This window comes from Cherax quadricarinatus, chromosome 6 (genome assembly GCF_038502225.1).
Source record: "Cherax quadricarinatus isolate ZL_2023a chromosome 6, ASM3850222v1, whole genome shotgun sequence".
In the NCBI taxonomy this organism is placed as follows: Eukaryota; Metazoa; Arthropoda; class Malacostraca; order Decapoda; family Parastacidae; genus Cherax; species Cherax quadricarinatus.
The window spans coordinates 28,177,878-28,193,929 of NC_091297.1; the positions used below are offsets into that span (position 1 = coordinate 28,177,878).

Consider the following 16,052-nt stretch of genomic DNA (forward strand, 5'->3'; position numbering starts at 1 on the left):
AAAATACCAACAACTCCAACATTATATCCCCCGCCCTGTTTTTAACATTTCTCTTATGATCCTGTCAGTTCCAGCTGCTTTACCCCCTTTCATTCTACATAATGCCTCATGCACCTCCCCCACACTCACATCCTGCTCTTATTCACTTCTAAAAGATGTTATACCTCCCTGGCCAGTGCACGAAATTACCGCCACCCTTTCTTCATCGATATTTAAAAGTTACTAAAGATATTCCCGCCATTTACCAATACCTCCAGCTTCCCATCTACTAACTCCCCTACTCCATTTTTAACCCTTTCAGGGTCCAAGGCCCAAATCTGGAGTCACGCACCAGTGTCCAAGATATTTCAAAAAAAAAAATTTGTTATTTTTTCTTATGAAATCGTAGAGAATCTTTTTGTGAAGGTAATAAAACAAAAAGTACGAAAATTGGTGGAAAATTGACGAAATTATGCTCTCGCGAATTTTGATGTGTCAGCGATATTTACGAATCGGCGATTTTGCCAACTTTGACTCCCATTTTAGGCCAATTACATTATTCCAGTCAACCAAATTCTTAGCTATTTCACTAGTATTACTTCTATTCTATCGATTGAGCACAAGAAATCGCCAAGTCAACTGTTTCAACTACAAAATAAAGTGATCGGAAATTGTTAATTTGGCCAATTTAACACAAAGTTCAAAATATTCCAATTTCAAAATAGGGTTCAGAATGAACAATGTAGGCATTCCTGGCACTAAACTAACATTTCCTCTGTTCATTAGTTATGTTTTGAGGCTTTACAAATAAATTCCATTTTGATTTTTTATTCACATAATGAATTTTTATTCACACCAAAAAATAGAAGATTTACTGTTATGCAATACTGTAATAATTGTATAAATATCATCACCATATTTGTGAATGTATATTAGACCCACCAGCTGATGTGTATTAGACGTGTGAGGTCGTTTGTTTACTCTTGAATATCGGCAAAAATTTAACATTTCCGCTACTTTGAGCTCAGTTTCAAGCCATTTCCAATGCTAAAACCAATCAAAATCATCTCTATTTCTGTAATATGTCTTCCATTCTATCAAATGAGACCAAGAAATCGCAAATACAACTATAAAAAACATACGAAAAAACACTGCAAAGTTGCTGTTTTAATCGAAAAATCATGATTTCATTTTTTTTCTCTCATTATGCACAGTGTGCTGCAGGATCTGTTTTATGTGGTGCACACATACCACATAGATGTATTCTCTCATATCTAGGCCCAAATGTACCACTCACAGTTTATCAGAGTGAGCTGAGCTCATGGCGTAGATCTACGGTTTGGACCCTGAACGTAAAGCCGTAGATCTACGGGACGGACCCTGAAAGGGTTAACTGACAAATCCATTTGTTCCCTAGGTTTCTTTAACTTGTTTATTTCACTCTAAATTTTTTTCTTATTTTCTGCAAAATTTCTTGACAGTGCCTCTCCCATTCTATCGTCTGTACTCCTTTTGCACTCTCTTCCCTTTCTCCATATACTCTGCTCTTCTTATAACACTTCTGCTTTGTAAAAACCTTTCATAAGCTAAGTTTTTCTCTTTTATCACACCCTTTACTTCAACATTCCACCAATCACTCCTCTTTCCTCCTGCACCCACCCTCCTATAACCACAAACTTCTGCCCCAAATTCTAATACTGCATTTTTAAAACTATTCCAACTATCTTCAAACCCCCCACTACTCATATTTGCACTACCCCACCTTTCTGCCAATAGTTGCTTATATCTCACCCAAACTTCCTCCTCCCTTAGTTTATACACTTTCACCTCTCTCTTACTTGTTGTTGCCAATTTCCTTTTGTCCCATCTACCTCTTACTCTAACTGTAGCTACAACTAAATAATGATCCGATATATCAGTTGCCCCTCTATAAACATGTACATCCTGAAGCCTACCCATCAACCTTTTATCCACCAATACATAATCTAACAAACTTTCATTATCAAATCAAATCAAAGTTTATTCTCTATAAGGATTACAATGTGGGGTTTACAGATTTTGGTTATTGTGTGGTTTACATGTAATAAAAATACAAATTACAGAGGGGGCCACTAGAACACCTAGCATGGCTAGGCATTTCGGGCAAACTTAGATTGATTCTTAACCCTAAATTATTACAAATTGTGGAGTAAGTTGACTAAATACTAAGTGTCTAAATACTAGTTTGTGTGTTTAGCAACGTGAATGCTTTTGTTTTGGCACAATACATAGTTTCTATATTGGAGTATCACAGGCAAACTTATGACTAGTTAGGAATCATTATTTTAAGATTAAGATACGTATTTCTGTGCTTATAGTCAAATGGGTGAGTGAGTGAAAGTGTAAGTGTGAACCACCAGGTGGTTTTTATGTAGTTAGTTGTCGGGGTGTATCGGGGAGATAAGATGTTTTCTAACGGTAGTTTTGAAGGTGATGAATGTGTCTGCAGTTCTAGAGTTTTCAGGTAGGGTGTTCCAGAGTTTAGGGCCTTTGACATACATTGAATTTTTGTAAAGGTTTAGTCGGACAGAGGGAATGTCGTAGAGATGTTTGTGTCTGGTGTTATGCTTGTGGGTCCTGTCACAACTATCAAGAAAGCATTTTAGGTCAAGGTTAATATTGGATTTTAACGTCCTGTATATGTAGACTGCACAGTAGTAAGTGTGGATGTTCTGAACAGGGAGTAAGTTTAGACCTAAGAAGAGTGGGGGGGGGGGGGTGTTGCCAGGGATGGAATTTAGTGATTATTCTTACTGCAGCTTTTTGTTGAGTTATTATTGGCTTTAGGTGTATTGCTGCAGTTGATCCCCAAGCACAAATAGCATAGGTGAGGTATGCATAAATGAGTGAATGGTATAGTGTGAGAAGGGCATTTTGCGGCACGTAGTATCGTATCTTGGAGAGAATCCCAACTGTTTTGGGTACTTTTTTTGATATGTGTTGGATATGGGTGCTGAAATTCAGATTGTCGAGGCATAGGCCTAGGAATTTGCCCTCATTATGTCTGGCAATTAGAGTGCTGTCGATCTTAATGTTTAGTTGCACAGCACCTGCTCTGCTACCAAACATAATACATGTATAGTAGGTTTTGTCAGTGTTAAGTGTAAGTTTATTGGCTGTCATCCAAGTTAATATTTTGAGCAGCTCCTCATTAACAATGGTGTTGAGGGTGGCAAGATTAGGGTGAAAGATGACATAAGTCATGTTGTCAGCAAAGAGAATGGGTTTCAGGCGTTGGGATACGTTTGGAAGATCATTGATGTAAATGAGGAAGAGCAGGGGTCCAAGGACACTTCCCTGCGGAACTCCAGTATCAAGTGGCCGTGTTGATGATGCTGTGTCTTTAATGATGACATACTGATACCTATTAGTAAGGTAGGATTTGAAATATGCAAGCGCATGGCCTCTTATACCATAATGGTCAAGATTGTGGAGTAGGATGCCATGGTCTACTGTGTCAAAAGCTTTTCTTAGGTCAATAAAAATTCCTAGTGGATATTCCTTATTTTCCAATGCTGTGTAAAGCAGATCTAGCATTTTTACAATTGCATCATTAGTGCTTTTATTTTTCCTGAATCCAAATTGGCAGGGGTTGAGTATGTTTTGTGCCGTTATAAATGAATACAGTCTCCTGTGCACGAGTTTCTCGAAGATTTTGGATAACAATGGTAAGTCTGATATTGGCCTATAGTTGTTAACATCTGTAGGGTCACCACCTTTATGTATTGGTGTAACCCTTGCTGTCTTGAGTAGTTTCGGGAAGGTGCTAGTTTCTAGTGACTTGTTAAAAAGTAATGAAATAGCATGCGAAAGGACATGGGCCGCTCGCTTGTACAATAATGGTGGGACATGAGACAGGTTCCATGAGTTATTTTTAAGTGACTTTATAATCTCAGTGACTTTGGTGGGCTCAGTTGGTACAAAATAGAAGGAATTTGGGAAATTTTCCTTTACCCCTGGCACCCCAAATTTACCTACTACTCCCTCCACAACATTTTTACCCACTTTAGCATTGAGATCCCCAACCACAAGTACTCTCTCACTAGATTCAAAACTCCCCATGCACTCACTCAACATATCCCAAAATCTCTCTCTCTCATCTACACTTCTCTCTTCTCCAAGTGTATAAATGCTTATTATAACCCACTTTTCACATCCAACCCTTATTTTACTCCACATAATCCTTGAATTTATACATTTATATTCCTTCTTTTCCTGCCATAGCTTATCCTTCAACATTATTGCTACTCCTTTAGCTATAACTCTATTTGAAACCCCTGACTTAATCCCATTCATTTCTCCCCACTGAAACTCTCCTACACCCTTCAGTTTTGTTTCACTTAACGCCAGGACATCCAGCTTCTTTTCATTCATAACATCCGCAATCATCTCTTTCTTATCATTCGCACAACATCCATGCACATTCAAATGTCCCACATTGACGGTTTTCTTCTTTTTCTTTCCAGTAGGCTATATGGGAAAAGGGGTTACTAGCCCACTGTTCCAGGCATTTGAGTTGACTTTTACAACACGCATGGCTTATAGAGGAAAGATTCTCATTCCACTTCCCCATGGATCTTTCTTTCTTTCAACACACCGGCTGCATCCCACCGAGGCGGGGTGGCCCAAAAGGAGAAACGAAAGTTTCTCCTTTTACATCCAGTAATATATACAGGAGAAGGGGTTACTAGCCCCTTGCTCCTGGCATTTTAGTTGCCTCTTACAACACGCATGGCTTACGGAGGAAGAATTCTGTTCCACTTCCCCATGGATATAAAAGGAAAAGCAATAAGAAGAACTATTAAGACAAAATCAAAGAAAACTCAGATGAGTGTGAATATATAAATGTGTACATACATGTGTAGTGTGACCCAAGTGTAAGTAGAAGTAGCAAGATGTACCTGAAATCTTGCATGTACCTGATTCCCCATAATTTAAGCCCACCCCTCTCACCAACACCCTAGCATTTACTTCTTTTACAACCTTATCTATAAATATATTAAACAACCATGGTGACATCACACATCCCTGTCTAAGACCTACTTTTACCGGGAAATAGTCTCCCTCTCTTCTACACACCCTAACCTGAGCCTCACTATCCTCATAAAATCTCTTTACAGCATTTAGTAACTTACCACCTATTCCATATACTTGCAACATCTGCCACATTGCTTCCCTATCCACTTTATCATATGCCTTTTCTAAATCCATAAATGCAATAAAAACTTCCCTACCTTTATCTAAATACTGCTCACATATATACTTAGGTAGTAGGTTGGTAGGTATACATAGGTAGTAGGTTGGTAGACAGCAACCACCCAGGGAAGTACTACCGTACTGCCAGATGACTGTGAAACAGAAACCTGTAACTGTTTTGCATGATGGTAGGATTGCTGGTTTCTTTTTCTGTCTCATAAACACGCTAGATAACAGGGATATCTTGCTACTCCTATTTACACTTTGGTCACACTTCACAGACACGCACATGCATATATATATACATACATCTAGGTTTTTCTCCTTTTTCTAAATAGCTCTTGTTCTTCTTTATTTCTTCTATTGTCCATGGGGAAGTGGAAAAGAATCTTTCCTCCGTAAGCCATGCGTGTCGTATGAGGCGACTAAAATGCCGGGAGCAATGGGCTAGTAACCCCTTCTCCTGTAGACACTTACTAAAAAAGAGAAGAAGAAAAACTTTATAAAACTGGGATGCTTAAATGTGCGTGGATGTAGTGCGGATGACAAGAAACAGATGATTGCTGATGTTATGAATGAAAAGAAGTTGGATGTCCTGGCCCTAAGCGAAACAAAGCTGAAGGGGGTAGGAGAGTTTCAGTGGGGGGAAATAAATGGGATTAAATCTGGAGTATCTGAGAGAGTTAGAGCAAAGGAAGGGGTAGCAGTAATGTTAAATGATCAGTTATGGAAGGAGAAAAGAGAATATGAATGTGTAAATTCAAGAATTATGTGGATTAAAGTAAAGGTTGGATGCGAGAAGTGGGTCATAATAAGCGTGTACGCACCTGGAGAAGAGAGGAATGCAGAGGAGAGAGAGAGACTTTGGGAGATGTTAAGTGAATGTATAGGAGCCTTTGAACCAAGTGAGAGAGTAATTGTGGTAGGGGACCTGAATGCTAAAGTAGGAGAAACTTTTAGAGAGGGTGTGGTAGGTAAGTTTGGGGTGCCAGGTGTAAATGATAATGGGAGCCCTTTGATTGAACTTTGTATAGAAAGGGGTTTAGTTATAGGTAATACATATTTTAAGAAAAAGAGGATAAATAAGTATACAAGATATGATGTAGGGCGAAATGACAGTAGTTTGTAGGATTATGTATTGGTAGATAAAAGACTGTTGAGTAGACTTCAGGATGTACATGTTTATAGAGGGGCCACAGATATATCAGATCACTTTGTAGTTGAAGCTACACTGAGAGTAAAAGGTAGATGGGATACAAGGAGAATAGAAGCATCAGGGAAGAGAGAGGTGAAGGTTTATAAACTAAAAGAGGAGGCAGTTAGGGTAAGATATAAACAGCTATTGGAGGATAGATGGGCTAATGAGAGCATAGGCAATGGGGTCGAAGAGGTATGGGGTAGGTTTAAAAATGTAGTGTTAGAGTGTTCAGCAGAAGTTTGTGGTTACAGGAAACTGGGTGCGGGAGGGAAGAGGAGCGATTGGTGGAATGATGATGTAAAGAGAGTAGTAAGGGAGAAAAAGTTAGCATATGAGAAGTTTTTACAAAGTAGAAGTGATGCAAGGAGGGAAGAGTATATGGAGAAAAAGAGAGAGGTTAAGAGAGTGGTGAAGCAATGTAAAAAGAGAGCAAATGAGAGAGTGGTTGAGATGTTATCAACAAATTTTGTTGAAAATAAGAAAAAGTTTTGGAGTGAGATTAACAAGTTAAGAAAGCCTAGAGAACAAATGGATTTGTCAGTTAAAAATAGGAGAGGAGAGTTAGAGGTATTGGGAAGATGGAGGGAATATTTTGAGGAATTGTTAAATGTTGATGAAGATAGGGAAGCTGTGATTTCGTGTATAGGGCAAGGAGGAATAACATCTTGTAGGAGTGAGGAAGAGCCAGTTGTGAGTGTGGGGGAAGTTCGTGAGGCAGTAGGTAAAATGAAAGGGGGTAAGGCAGCCGGGATTGATGGGATAAAGATAGAAATGTTAAAAGCAGGTGGGGATATAGTTTTGGAGTGGTTGGTGCAATTATTTAATAAATGTATGGAAGAGGGTAAGGTACCTAGGGATTGGCAGAGAGCATGCATAGTTCCTTTGTATAAAGGCAAAGGGGATAAAAGAGAGTGCAAAAATTATAGGGGGATAAGTCTGCTGAGTATACCTGGTAAAGTGTATGGTAGAGTTATTATTGAAAGAATTAAGAGTAAGACAGAGAATAGGATAGCAGATGAACAAGGAGGCTTTAGGAAAGGTAGGGGGTGTGTGGACCAGGTGTTTACAGTGAAGCATATAAGTGAACAGTATTTAGATAAGGCTAAAGAGGTCTTTGTGGCATTTATGGATTTGGAAAAGGCGTATGACAGGGTGGATAGGGGGGCAATGTGGCAGATGTTGCAAGTGTATGGTGTAGGAGGTAGGTTACTGAAAGCAGTGAAGAGTTTTTTACGAGGATAGTGAGGCTCAAGTTAGAGTATGTAGGAAAGAGGGAAATTATTTCCCAGTAAAAGTAGGCCTTAGACAAGGATGTGTGATGTCACCGTGGTTGTTTAATATATTTATAGATGGGGTTGTAAGAGAAGTAAATGCAAGGGTTTTGACAAGAGGCGTGGAGTTAAAAGATAAAGAATCACACACAAAGTGGGAGTTGTCACAGCTGCTCTTTGCTGATGACACTGTGCTCTTGGGAGATTCTGAAGAGAAGTTGCAGAGATTGGTGGATGAATTTGGTAGGGTGTGCAAAAGAAGAAAATTAAAGGTGAATACAGGAAAGAGTAAGGTTATGAGGATAACAAAAAGATTAGGTGATGAAAGATTGAATATCAGATTGGAGGGAGAGAGTATGGAGGAGGTGAATGTATTCAGATATTTGGGAGTGGACGTGTCAGCGGATGGGTCTATGAAAGATGAGGTGAATCATAGAATTGATGAGGGAAAAAGAGTGAGTGGTGCACTTAGGAGTCTGTGGAGACAAAGAACTTTGTCCTTGGAGGCAAAGAGGGGAATGTATGAGAGTATAGTTTTACCAACGCTCTTATATGGGTGTGAAGCATGGGTGATGAATGTTGCAGCGAGGAGAAGGCTGGAGGCAGTGGAGATGTCATGTCTGAGGGCAATGTGTGGTGTGAATATAATGCAGAGAATTCGTAGTTTGGAAGTTAGGAGGAGGTGCGGGATTACCAAAACTGTTGTCCAGAGGGCTGAGGAAGGGTTGTTGAGGTGGTTTGGACATGTAGAGAGAATGGAGCGAAACAGAATGACTTCAAGAGTGTATCAGTCTGTAGTGGAAGGAAGGCGGGGTAGGGGTCGGCCTAGGAAAGGTTGGAGAGAGGGGGTAAAGGAGGTTTTGTGTGCGAGGGGCTTGGACTTCCAGCAGGTATGCATGAGCGTGTTTGATAGGAGTGAATGGAGACAAATGGTTTTTAATACTTGACGTGCTGGTGGAGTGTGAGCAAATTAATATTTATGAAGGGGTTCAGGGAAACCGGCAGGCCGGACTTGAGTCCTGGAGATGGGAAGTACAGTGCCTGCACTCTGAAGGAGGGGTGTTAATGTTGCAGTTTAAAAACTGTAGTGTAAAGCACCCTTCTGGCAAGACAGTGATGGAGTGAATGATGGTGAAAGTTTTTCTTTTTCGGGCCACCCTGCCTTGGTGGGAATCGGCCAGTGTGATAAAAAAAAAAAAAAATATTTTTTTTTTTTTTTTTTTTTTCAACAAGTCGGCCGTCTCCCACCGAGGCAGGGTGACCCAAAAAAGAAAGAAAATCCCAAAAAAGAAAATACTTTCATCATCATTCAACACTTTCACCACACTCGCACATTATCACTGTTTTTGCAGAGGTGCTCAGAATACAACAGTCTAGAAGCATACACATATAAAGATACACAACATATCCCTCCAAACTGCCAATATCCCAAACCCCTCCTTTAAAGTGCAGGCATTGTACTTCCCATTTCCAGGACTCAAGTCCGACTATATGAAAATAACCGGTTTCCCTGAATCCCTTCACTAAATATTACCCTGCTCACACTCCAACAGATCGTCAGGTCCCAAGTACCATTCGTCTCCATTCACTCCTATCTAACACGCTCACGCACGCTTGCTGGAAGTCCAAGCCCCTTACCCACAAAACCTCCTTTACCCCCTCTCTCCAACCCTTTCGAGGACGACCCCTACCCCGCCTTCCTTCCCCTATAGATTTATATGCTTTCCATGTCATTCTACTTTGATCCATTCTCTCTAAATGACCAAACCACCTCAACAACCCCTCCTCTGCCCTCTGACTAATACTTTTATTAACTCCACACCTTCTCCTAATTTCCACACTCCGAATTTTCTGCATAATATTTACACCACACATTGCCCTTAAACAGGACATCTCCACTGCCTCCAACCGTCTCCTCGCTGCTGCATTTACCACCCAAGCTTCACACCCATATAAGAGTGTTGGTACTACTATACTTTCATACATACCCTTCTTTGCCTCCATAGATAACGTTTTTTGACTCCACATATACCTCAACGCACCACTCACCTTTTTTCCCTCATCAATTCTATGATTAACCTCATCCTTCATAAATCCATCCGCCGACACGTCAACTCCCAAGTATCTGAAAACATTCACTTCTTCCATACTCCTCCTCCCCAATTTGATATCCAATTTTTCTTTATCCAAATCATTTGACACCCTCATCACCTTACTCTTTTCTATGTTCACTTTCAACTTTCTACCTTTACACACATTCCCAAACTCATCCACTAACCTTTGCAATTTTTCTTTAGAATCTCCCATAAGCACAGTATCATCAGCAAAAAGTAACTGTGTCAATTCCCATTTTGAATTTGATTCCCCATAATTTAATCCCACCCCTCTCCCAAACACCCTAGCATTTACTTCCTTTACAACCCCATCTATAAATATATTAAACAACCATGGTGACATTACACATCCCTGTCTAAGACCTACTTTTACCGGGAAGTAGTCTCCCTCTCTTCTACACACCCTAACCTGAGCCTCACTATCCTCATAAAAATTCTTTACAGCATTTAATAACTTACCACCTATTCCATATACTTGCAACATCTTCCACATTGCTCCTCTATCCACTCTATCATATGCCTTTTCTAAATCTATAAATGCAATAAAAACTTCCCTATCTTTATCTAAATACTGTTCACATATATGCTTCAATGTAAACACCTGATCTACACATCCCCTACCCACTCTAAAACCTCCTTGCTCATCCGCAATCCTACATTCTGTCTTACCTCTAATTCTTTCAATTATAACCCTACCGTACACTTTTCCTGGTATACTCAGTAAGCTTATTCCTCTATAATTTTTACAGTCTCTTTTGTCCCCTTTCCCTTTATATAAAGGGACTATACATGCTCTCTGCCAATCCCTAGGTACCTTCCCCTCTTTCATACATTTATTAAACAAAAGTACCAACCACTCCAACACTATATCCCCCCCTGCTTTTAACATTTCTGTCATGGTTCCGTCAGTTCCAGCTGCTTTACCCCCTTTCATTCTACGTAATGCCTCACGCACCTCCCCCACACTCACATCCTGCTCTTCTTCACTCCTGAAAGATGGTATACCTCCCTGGCCAGTGCATGAAATTACCGCCTCCCTTTCTTCGTGTACAAGCGTATGTATACACACACCCCTCTGGGTTTTCTTCTATTTTCTTTCTAGTTCTTGTTCTTGTTTATTTCTTCTTATCTCCATGGGGAAGTGGAACGGAATTCTTCATCCCTAAGCCACGCATGTTGTAAGAGGCGACTAAATGCCAGGAGCAAGGGGCTAATAACCCCTTTTCCTGTATAAATTACTATTTTTATATGTATATACTACTTCTAAACTGTTGTATTCTGGGCACCTCTGCAAAAACAGAGATTATGTGTGAGTGAGGTGAAAGTGTTGAATGATGATGAAAGTATTTTCTTTTTGGGGATTTTCTTCCTTTTTGGGCCACCCTGCCTCGGTGGGATATGGCCGGTTTGTTGAAAAAAAAATAATAATAATTATAATACGTATGTATAAATAATAATAATTATAATATGTATGTATGTACTAAGAATAATAATAATTATAACAATAATAATACAATAATAATAATATGTTGTCATTTTTAGACATTTTTCGTATTTTTTTTTTTCATATTTTTGTGCCAAATGCTTCAAAACAGAAATTGGTAAAAAACTCTGGGTGGCTGAAGGTACAGCTGCTACGACCACGGCTATCTCAGTACCAACCAAGTGTCAAAAGGAAGAGGTGTGCTGCTCTGAGTGACCACAGCAGACCTTGAGATGCATAATTTTGTCTTATATTGTATAAATTTCTTACACAATGCCTCGCTCAAAGAGACAGTATTTGCATACAATCAGCAAGAAGCGATTAGAAACTATGAGAAAAACTAGGGAAACGAAGAAGGCAGCAGCATAGAGTGGGGCAGTTGGCCGCCACCACCACCACTGTGGCCACAATGATCATGTCTTCACCTATATATACATCTGTCTTGACCACACCTGTGGTTATATATGTGACAACCTCACCACTAATCATAGATAAACACAAGCTAGGTGTAGGGCTATGGACTGGGAAGATACTAGAGTGGGAAAGTAAATGCCGGATGCTTTCTGCCGCTGCTGGCGTTGCCATCACTTGCCATATTATGGCCTATTTTATTCATTCTAGAGTATATATCATATTTCTATGTTAATTATTAATATTGTTTATTATGTCATATTAGATAAATTGTGATAGATAACTAAGCCATAGAGTTGATATTAGCATTATTTTGTCATGCCTCCTGAGAGGCTGGAACGGATTAATTGCATTTCAATTAATTTAAATGAGGAAAATTGACTCAGCATACAAACAAATCAGGATACGAACAAGGTCACGGAACAGATTAAATTTGTAACCTGAGGTTCCACTGTATATATGTGTACAGTACTAAAATATCACTATACGTATACACAATTTATATTAATAATGCAACAAACACTGAAAGTGAAGGACTTAGGAGTGCAATTTACACAACGGATTTTGACCACTATCATAAAAGTCCCTTACAGTGAGGTCTGTTATATTGAGAGTTTATAATGCTTCACAGTAAACTCACCTTACAGCTGTGTATCTGGGAGACTTCTCCAAAATAGTAGTGGTGGCTGTTGAATGTACTGCAAAGATGGATGCCAGTGTTCGCAACCAGGGACGCAACTCTCCTTCAAGCCACAACAAGGTACATGTACTTTCTGAAATTGATAAAAGAACCAACATGTCATAAGAGAATAGTTTACATAGATAAAGTGTGCTGTTCTTCTCAACACTGCAAATCGGACAATTCAAAATTGTACCAATTCTGTAATCCATGGTTTCTCACCCGCTTTTTTTTTCCGCACGTCGGCCATCTCCCACCGAGGCAGGGTGATCCAAAAAGGTAACACTTTCACCATCATTCACACATAATCATTGTCTTTGCAGAGGCACTCAGATACGACAGTTTAGATGTCATTCCAAACAGCCAATATCCCAAACCTCTTCAACTCTCCAACTATTAACTCTCCTCTCCTACTTTTAACTGTCAAGTGCATTCGTTCTCCATGGGGAAGTGAAACAGAATTCTTCCTCCGTAAGCCATGCATGTCGTAAGAGGTGACTAAAATGCCAGGAGCAAGGGGCTAGTAACCCCTTCTCCTGCATACATTACTAAAGTTAAAAATAGAAACTTTTGTTTTTCTTTTTGGGTCACCCTGCTTTGGTGGGATTTGACTGGTTTGTTGAAAGAAGTGTATTCATTTCCTAGGCTTTCTCAACTTATTAATCGCACTCCAAAATTTTTTCTTATTCTCAGCAAAATTTGTTGACAGCATCTCATCCACTCTCTCATTTGCTCTCTTTTTACATTTCTTCACCACTCTCTTAACCTCTCTCTCCATATACTCCTCTCTCCTTAAAACACTTTTACTTAGTAAAAACCTCTCGTATGCTAACTTTTTCTTTCTTACCTCTCTTTACCTCATCATTCCACCAATCACTCCTCCTCTGTCCCTCACCCTCCTATATCCACAGACTTCTGCTGAACACTCACAGCATCTTACCCTAACTGCCTCCTCCTTTAGTTTATAAATCTTCACTTCACTCTTACTTTCTGTATCTACAACTATAAAAATGACCTGATATCTGTTGCCCCTCTATAAACATGCACATCCTGAAGTCTATCCATCAACCTTTCATTCACTAATACAAAGTCCAACAAACTACAGTGGATCCTCATTTTTCATAAGCATCGGAAGCCGTAATTTTCGCAAATCGTAACGTTTTTCGTCAAAATATTGACTCGCGAATCATCTGACTTGTAAATGGTCGTTCATCCCAGACGCATACACATGGCCCTGAGCGGCCCCACGCACCATTCATAGTCAGTGTGCCACTGTTTATCAGTGAGTGAGCACGATCCAATGTGTTCATACAATACATTTTGTAATATTCCATTCATTTTAGTGCTTGCAACTGCTAAATAAGCCACCATGGGCCCAAAGAAGTGCCAGGCCTTTGGTAAAGGTGAGAAACATGATAGAATTCAATAAAGACATCATTGAAAAATATGAAAGTGGAGTGAGTGTGGCAGAACTTGCCAGGATGAATCGGAAACCCCATACAACTATCACTTCCATTGTGGCCAAGAAAAAGGAAATCAAGGAAGCTGTTGTTGCACAAGGGGTAAATATACTCACAAAAATGAGACCACAAGTACTTGAAGATGTTGAGAAATTATTGTTGGTGTGGATCAACAAGAAACAATTAGCAAGAGATAGTGTTATGCAGTCGATAATTTGTGAAGAGGCAAGGCAGCTGCATGCCGATCTCAAAAAGAAAATGCCTGCAATGAGTGCTGATGTTAGTGAATTTAAGGCCAGCAAAGGCTGGTTTGAGAGATTTAAGCAGCATAGTGGTATACACTGTATGGTAAGGCATGGTGAGGCTGCCAGTTCTGACAAATATGCAGCTGAAAAATATGTGCGTGAATTCAAGGAGTATGTAGAAGCTGAAGAATTCAAACCCTAAGTGTTCAATTGTGACAAAACAGGCCTCTTTTGAAAGAAAATGCCAAAGAAGACCTACATCATGCAGGAGGAAAAGGCACTACAGGACACAAGCCTATGAAAGACAGGCTTACTCTTTTGTTCTGTAGTAATGCTAGTGGGGATTTCAAAGTGAAGCCTTTACTGGTGTATCACTCTGAAAATCCCAGTGTTTTCAAGTAAAACAGTGTTGCCAAGAGTATATCTTAATACTACTGATTGCAAAAAGGATTTAGGAGTTCTGGTTAGCAGTAATCTAAAACCAAGACAACAGTGTATTAGTGTTCGCAATAAAGCTAACAGAATTCTTGGCTTCATATCTAGAAGTATAAATAATAGAAGTCCTCAGGTTGTTCTTCAACTCTATATATCCTTGGTTAGGCCTCATTTAGATTATGCTGCTCAGTTCTGGTCACCGTATTACAGAATGGATATAAATGCTCTGAAAACGTACAGAGGAGGATGACAAAGATGATCCCGTGTATCAGAAATTTTCCCTAAGAGGATAGACTGAGGGCCCTGAATCTGCACTCTCTCGAAAGGCATAGAATTAGAGGGGGATATGATCGAGGTGTATAAATGGAAAACAGGAATAAATAAAGGGGATGAAGGTTTGGGGTGCCAGGTGTAAATGATAATGGGAGCCCTTTGATTGAACTTTGAATAGAAAGGGGTTTAGTTATAGGTAATACATAATTTAAGAAAAAGAGGATAAATAAGTATACAAGATATGATGTAGGGCGAAATGATAGTAGTTTGTTGGATTATGTATTGGTAGATAAAAGACTGTTGAGTAGACTTCAGGATGTACATGTTCATAGAGGGGCCACAGATATATCAGATCACTTTTTAGTTGTAGCTACACTGAGAGTAAAAGGTAGATGGGATACAAGGAGAATAGAAGCATCAGGGAAGAGAGAGGAGAAGGTTTATAAACTAAAAGAGGAGGCAGTTAGGGTAACATATAAACAGCAATTGGAGGATAGATGGGCTAATGAGAGCATAGGCAATGGGGTTGAAGAGGTATGGGGTAGGTTTAAAAATGTAGTGTTAGAGTGTTCAGCAGAAGTTTGTGGTTACAGGAAAGTGGGTGCGGGAGGGAAGAGGAGCGATTGGTGGAATGTAAAGAGAGTAGTAAGGGAGAAAAAGTTAGCATATGAGAAGTTTTTACAAAGTAGAAGTGATGCAAGGAAGGAAGAGTATATGGAGAAAAAGAGAGAGGTTAAGAGAGTGGTGAAGCAATGTAAAAAGAGAGCAAATGAGAGAGTGGGTGAGATGTTATCAACAAATTTGGTTGAAAATAAGAAAGTTTTGGAGTGAGATTAACAAGTTAAGGAAGCCTAGAGAACAAATGGATTTGTCAGTTAAAAATAGGAGAGGAGAGTTATTAAATGGAGAGTTAGAGGTATTGGGAAGATGGAGGGAACATTGTGAGGAATTGTTAAATGTTGATGAGGTTAGGGAAGCTGTGATTTCGTGTATAGGGCAAGGAGGAATAACATCTTGTAGGAGTGAGGAAGAGCCAGTTGTGAGTGTGGGGGAAGTTTGTGAGGCAGTAGGTAAAATGAAGGGGGGTAAGGCAGCTGGGATTGATGGGATAAAGATAGAAATGTTAAAAGCAGGTGGAGATATAGTTTTGGAGTGGTTGGTATTATTATTTAATAAATGTATGGAAGAGGGTAAGGTACCTAGGGATTGGCAGAGAGCATGCATAGTTCCTTTGTATAAAGGCAAAGGGGACAAAAGAGAGTGCAAAAA

The 16,052-nt window shown here is 39.6% G+C and overlaps 1 protein-coding gene across 4 annotated transcripts in view; it reads right to left on the bottom strand.

Annotated features, from left to right (window-relative positions):
• The window catches only part of Grip128 (gamma-tubulin complex component 5), a 203,977-nt gene that overhangs the window by 103,504 nt on the left and 84,421 nt on the right, over positions 1 to 16,052 (bottom strand). For all 4 annotated transcript variants that reach the window (XM_070081180.1, XM_070081159.1, XM_070081166.1 and 1 more), the window contains one exon: positions 12,332 to 12,464. In XM_070081180.1, the coding sequence (XP_069937281.1) occupies positions 12,332 to 12,464 (133 nt within the window). The remainder of the gene's footprint in view (positions 1 to 12,331; positions 12,465 to 16,052) is intronic.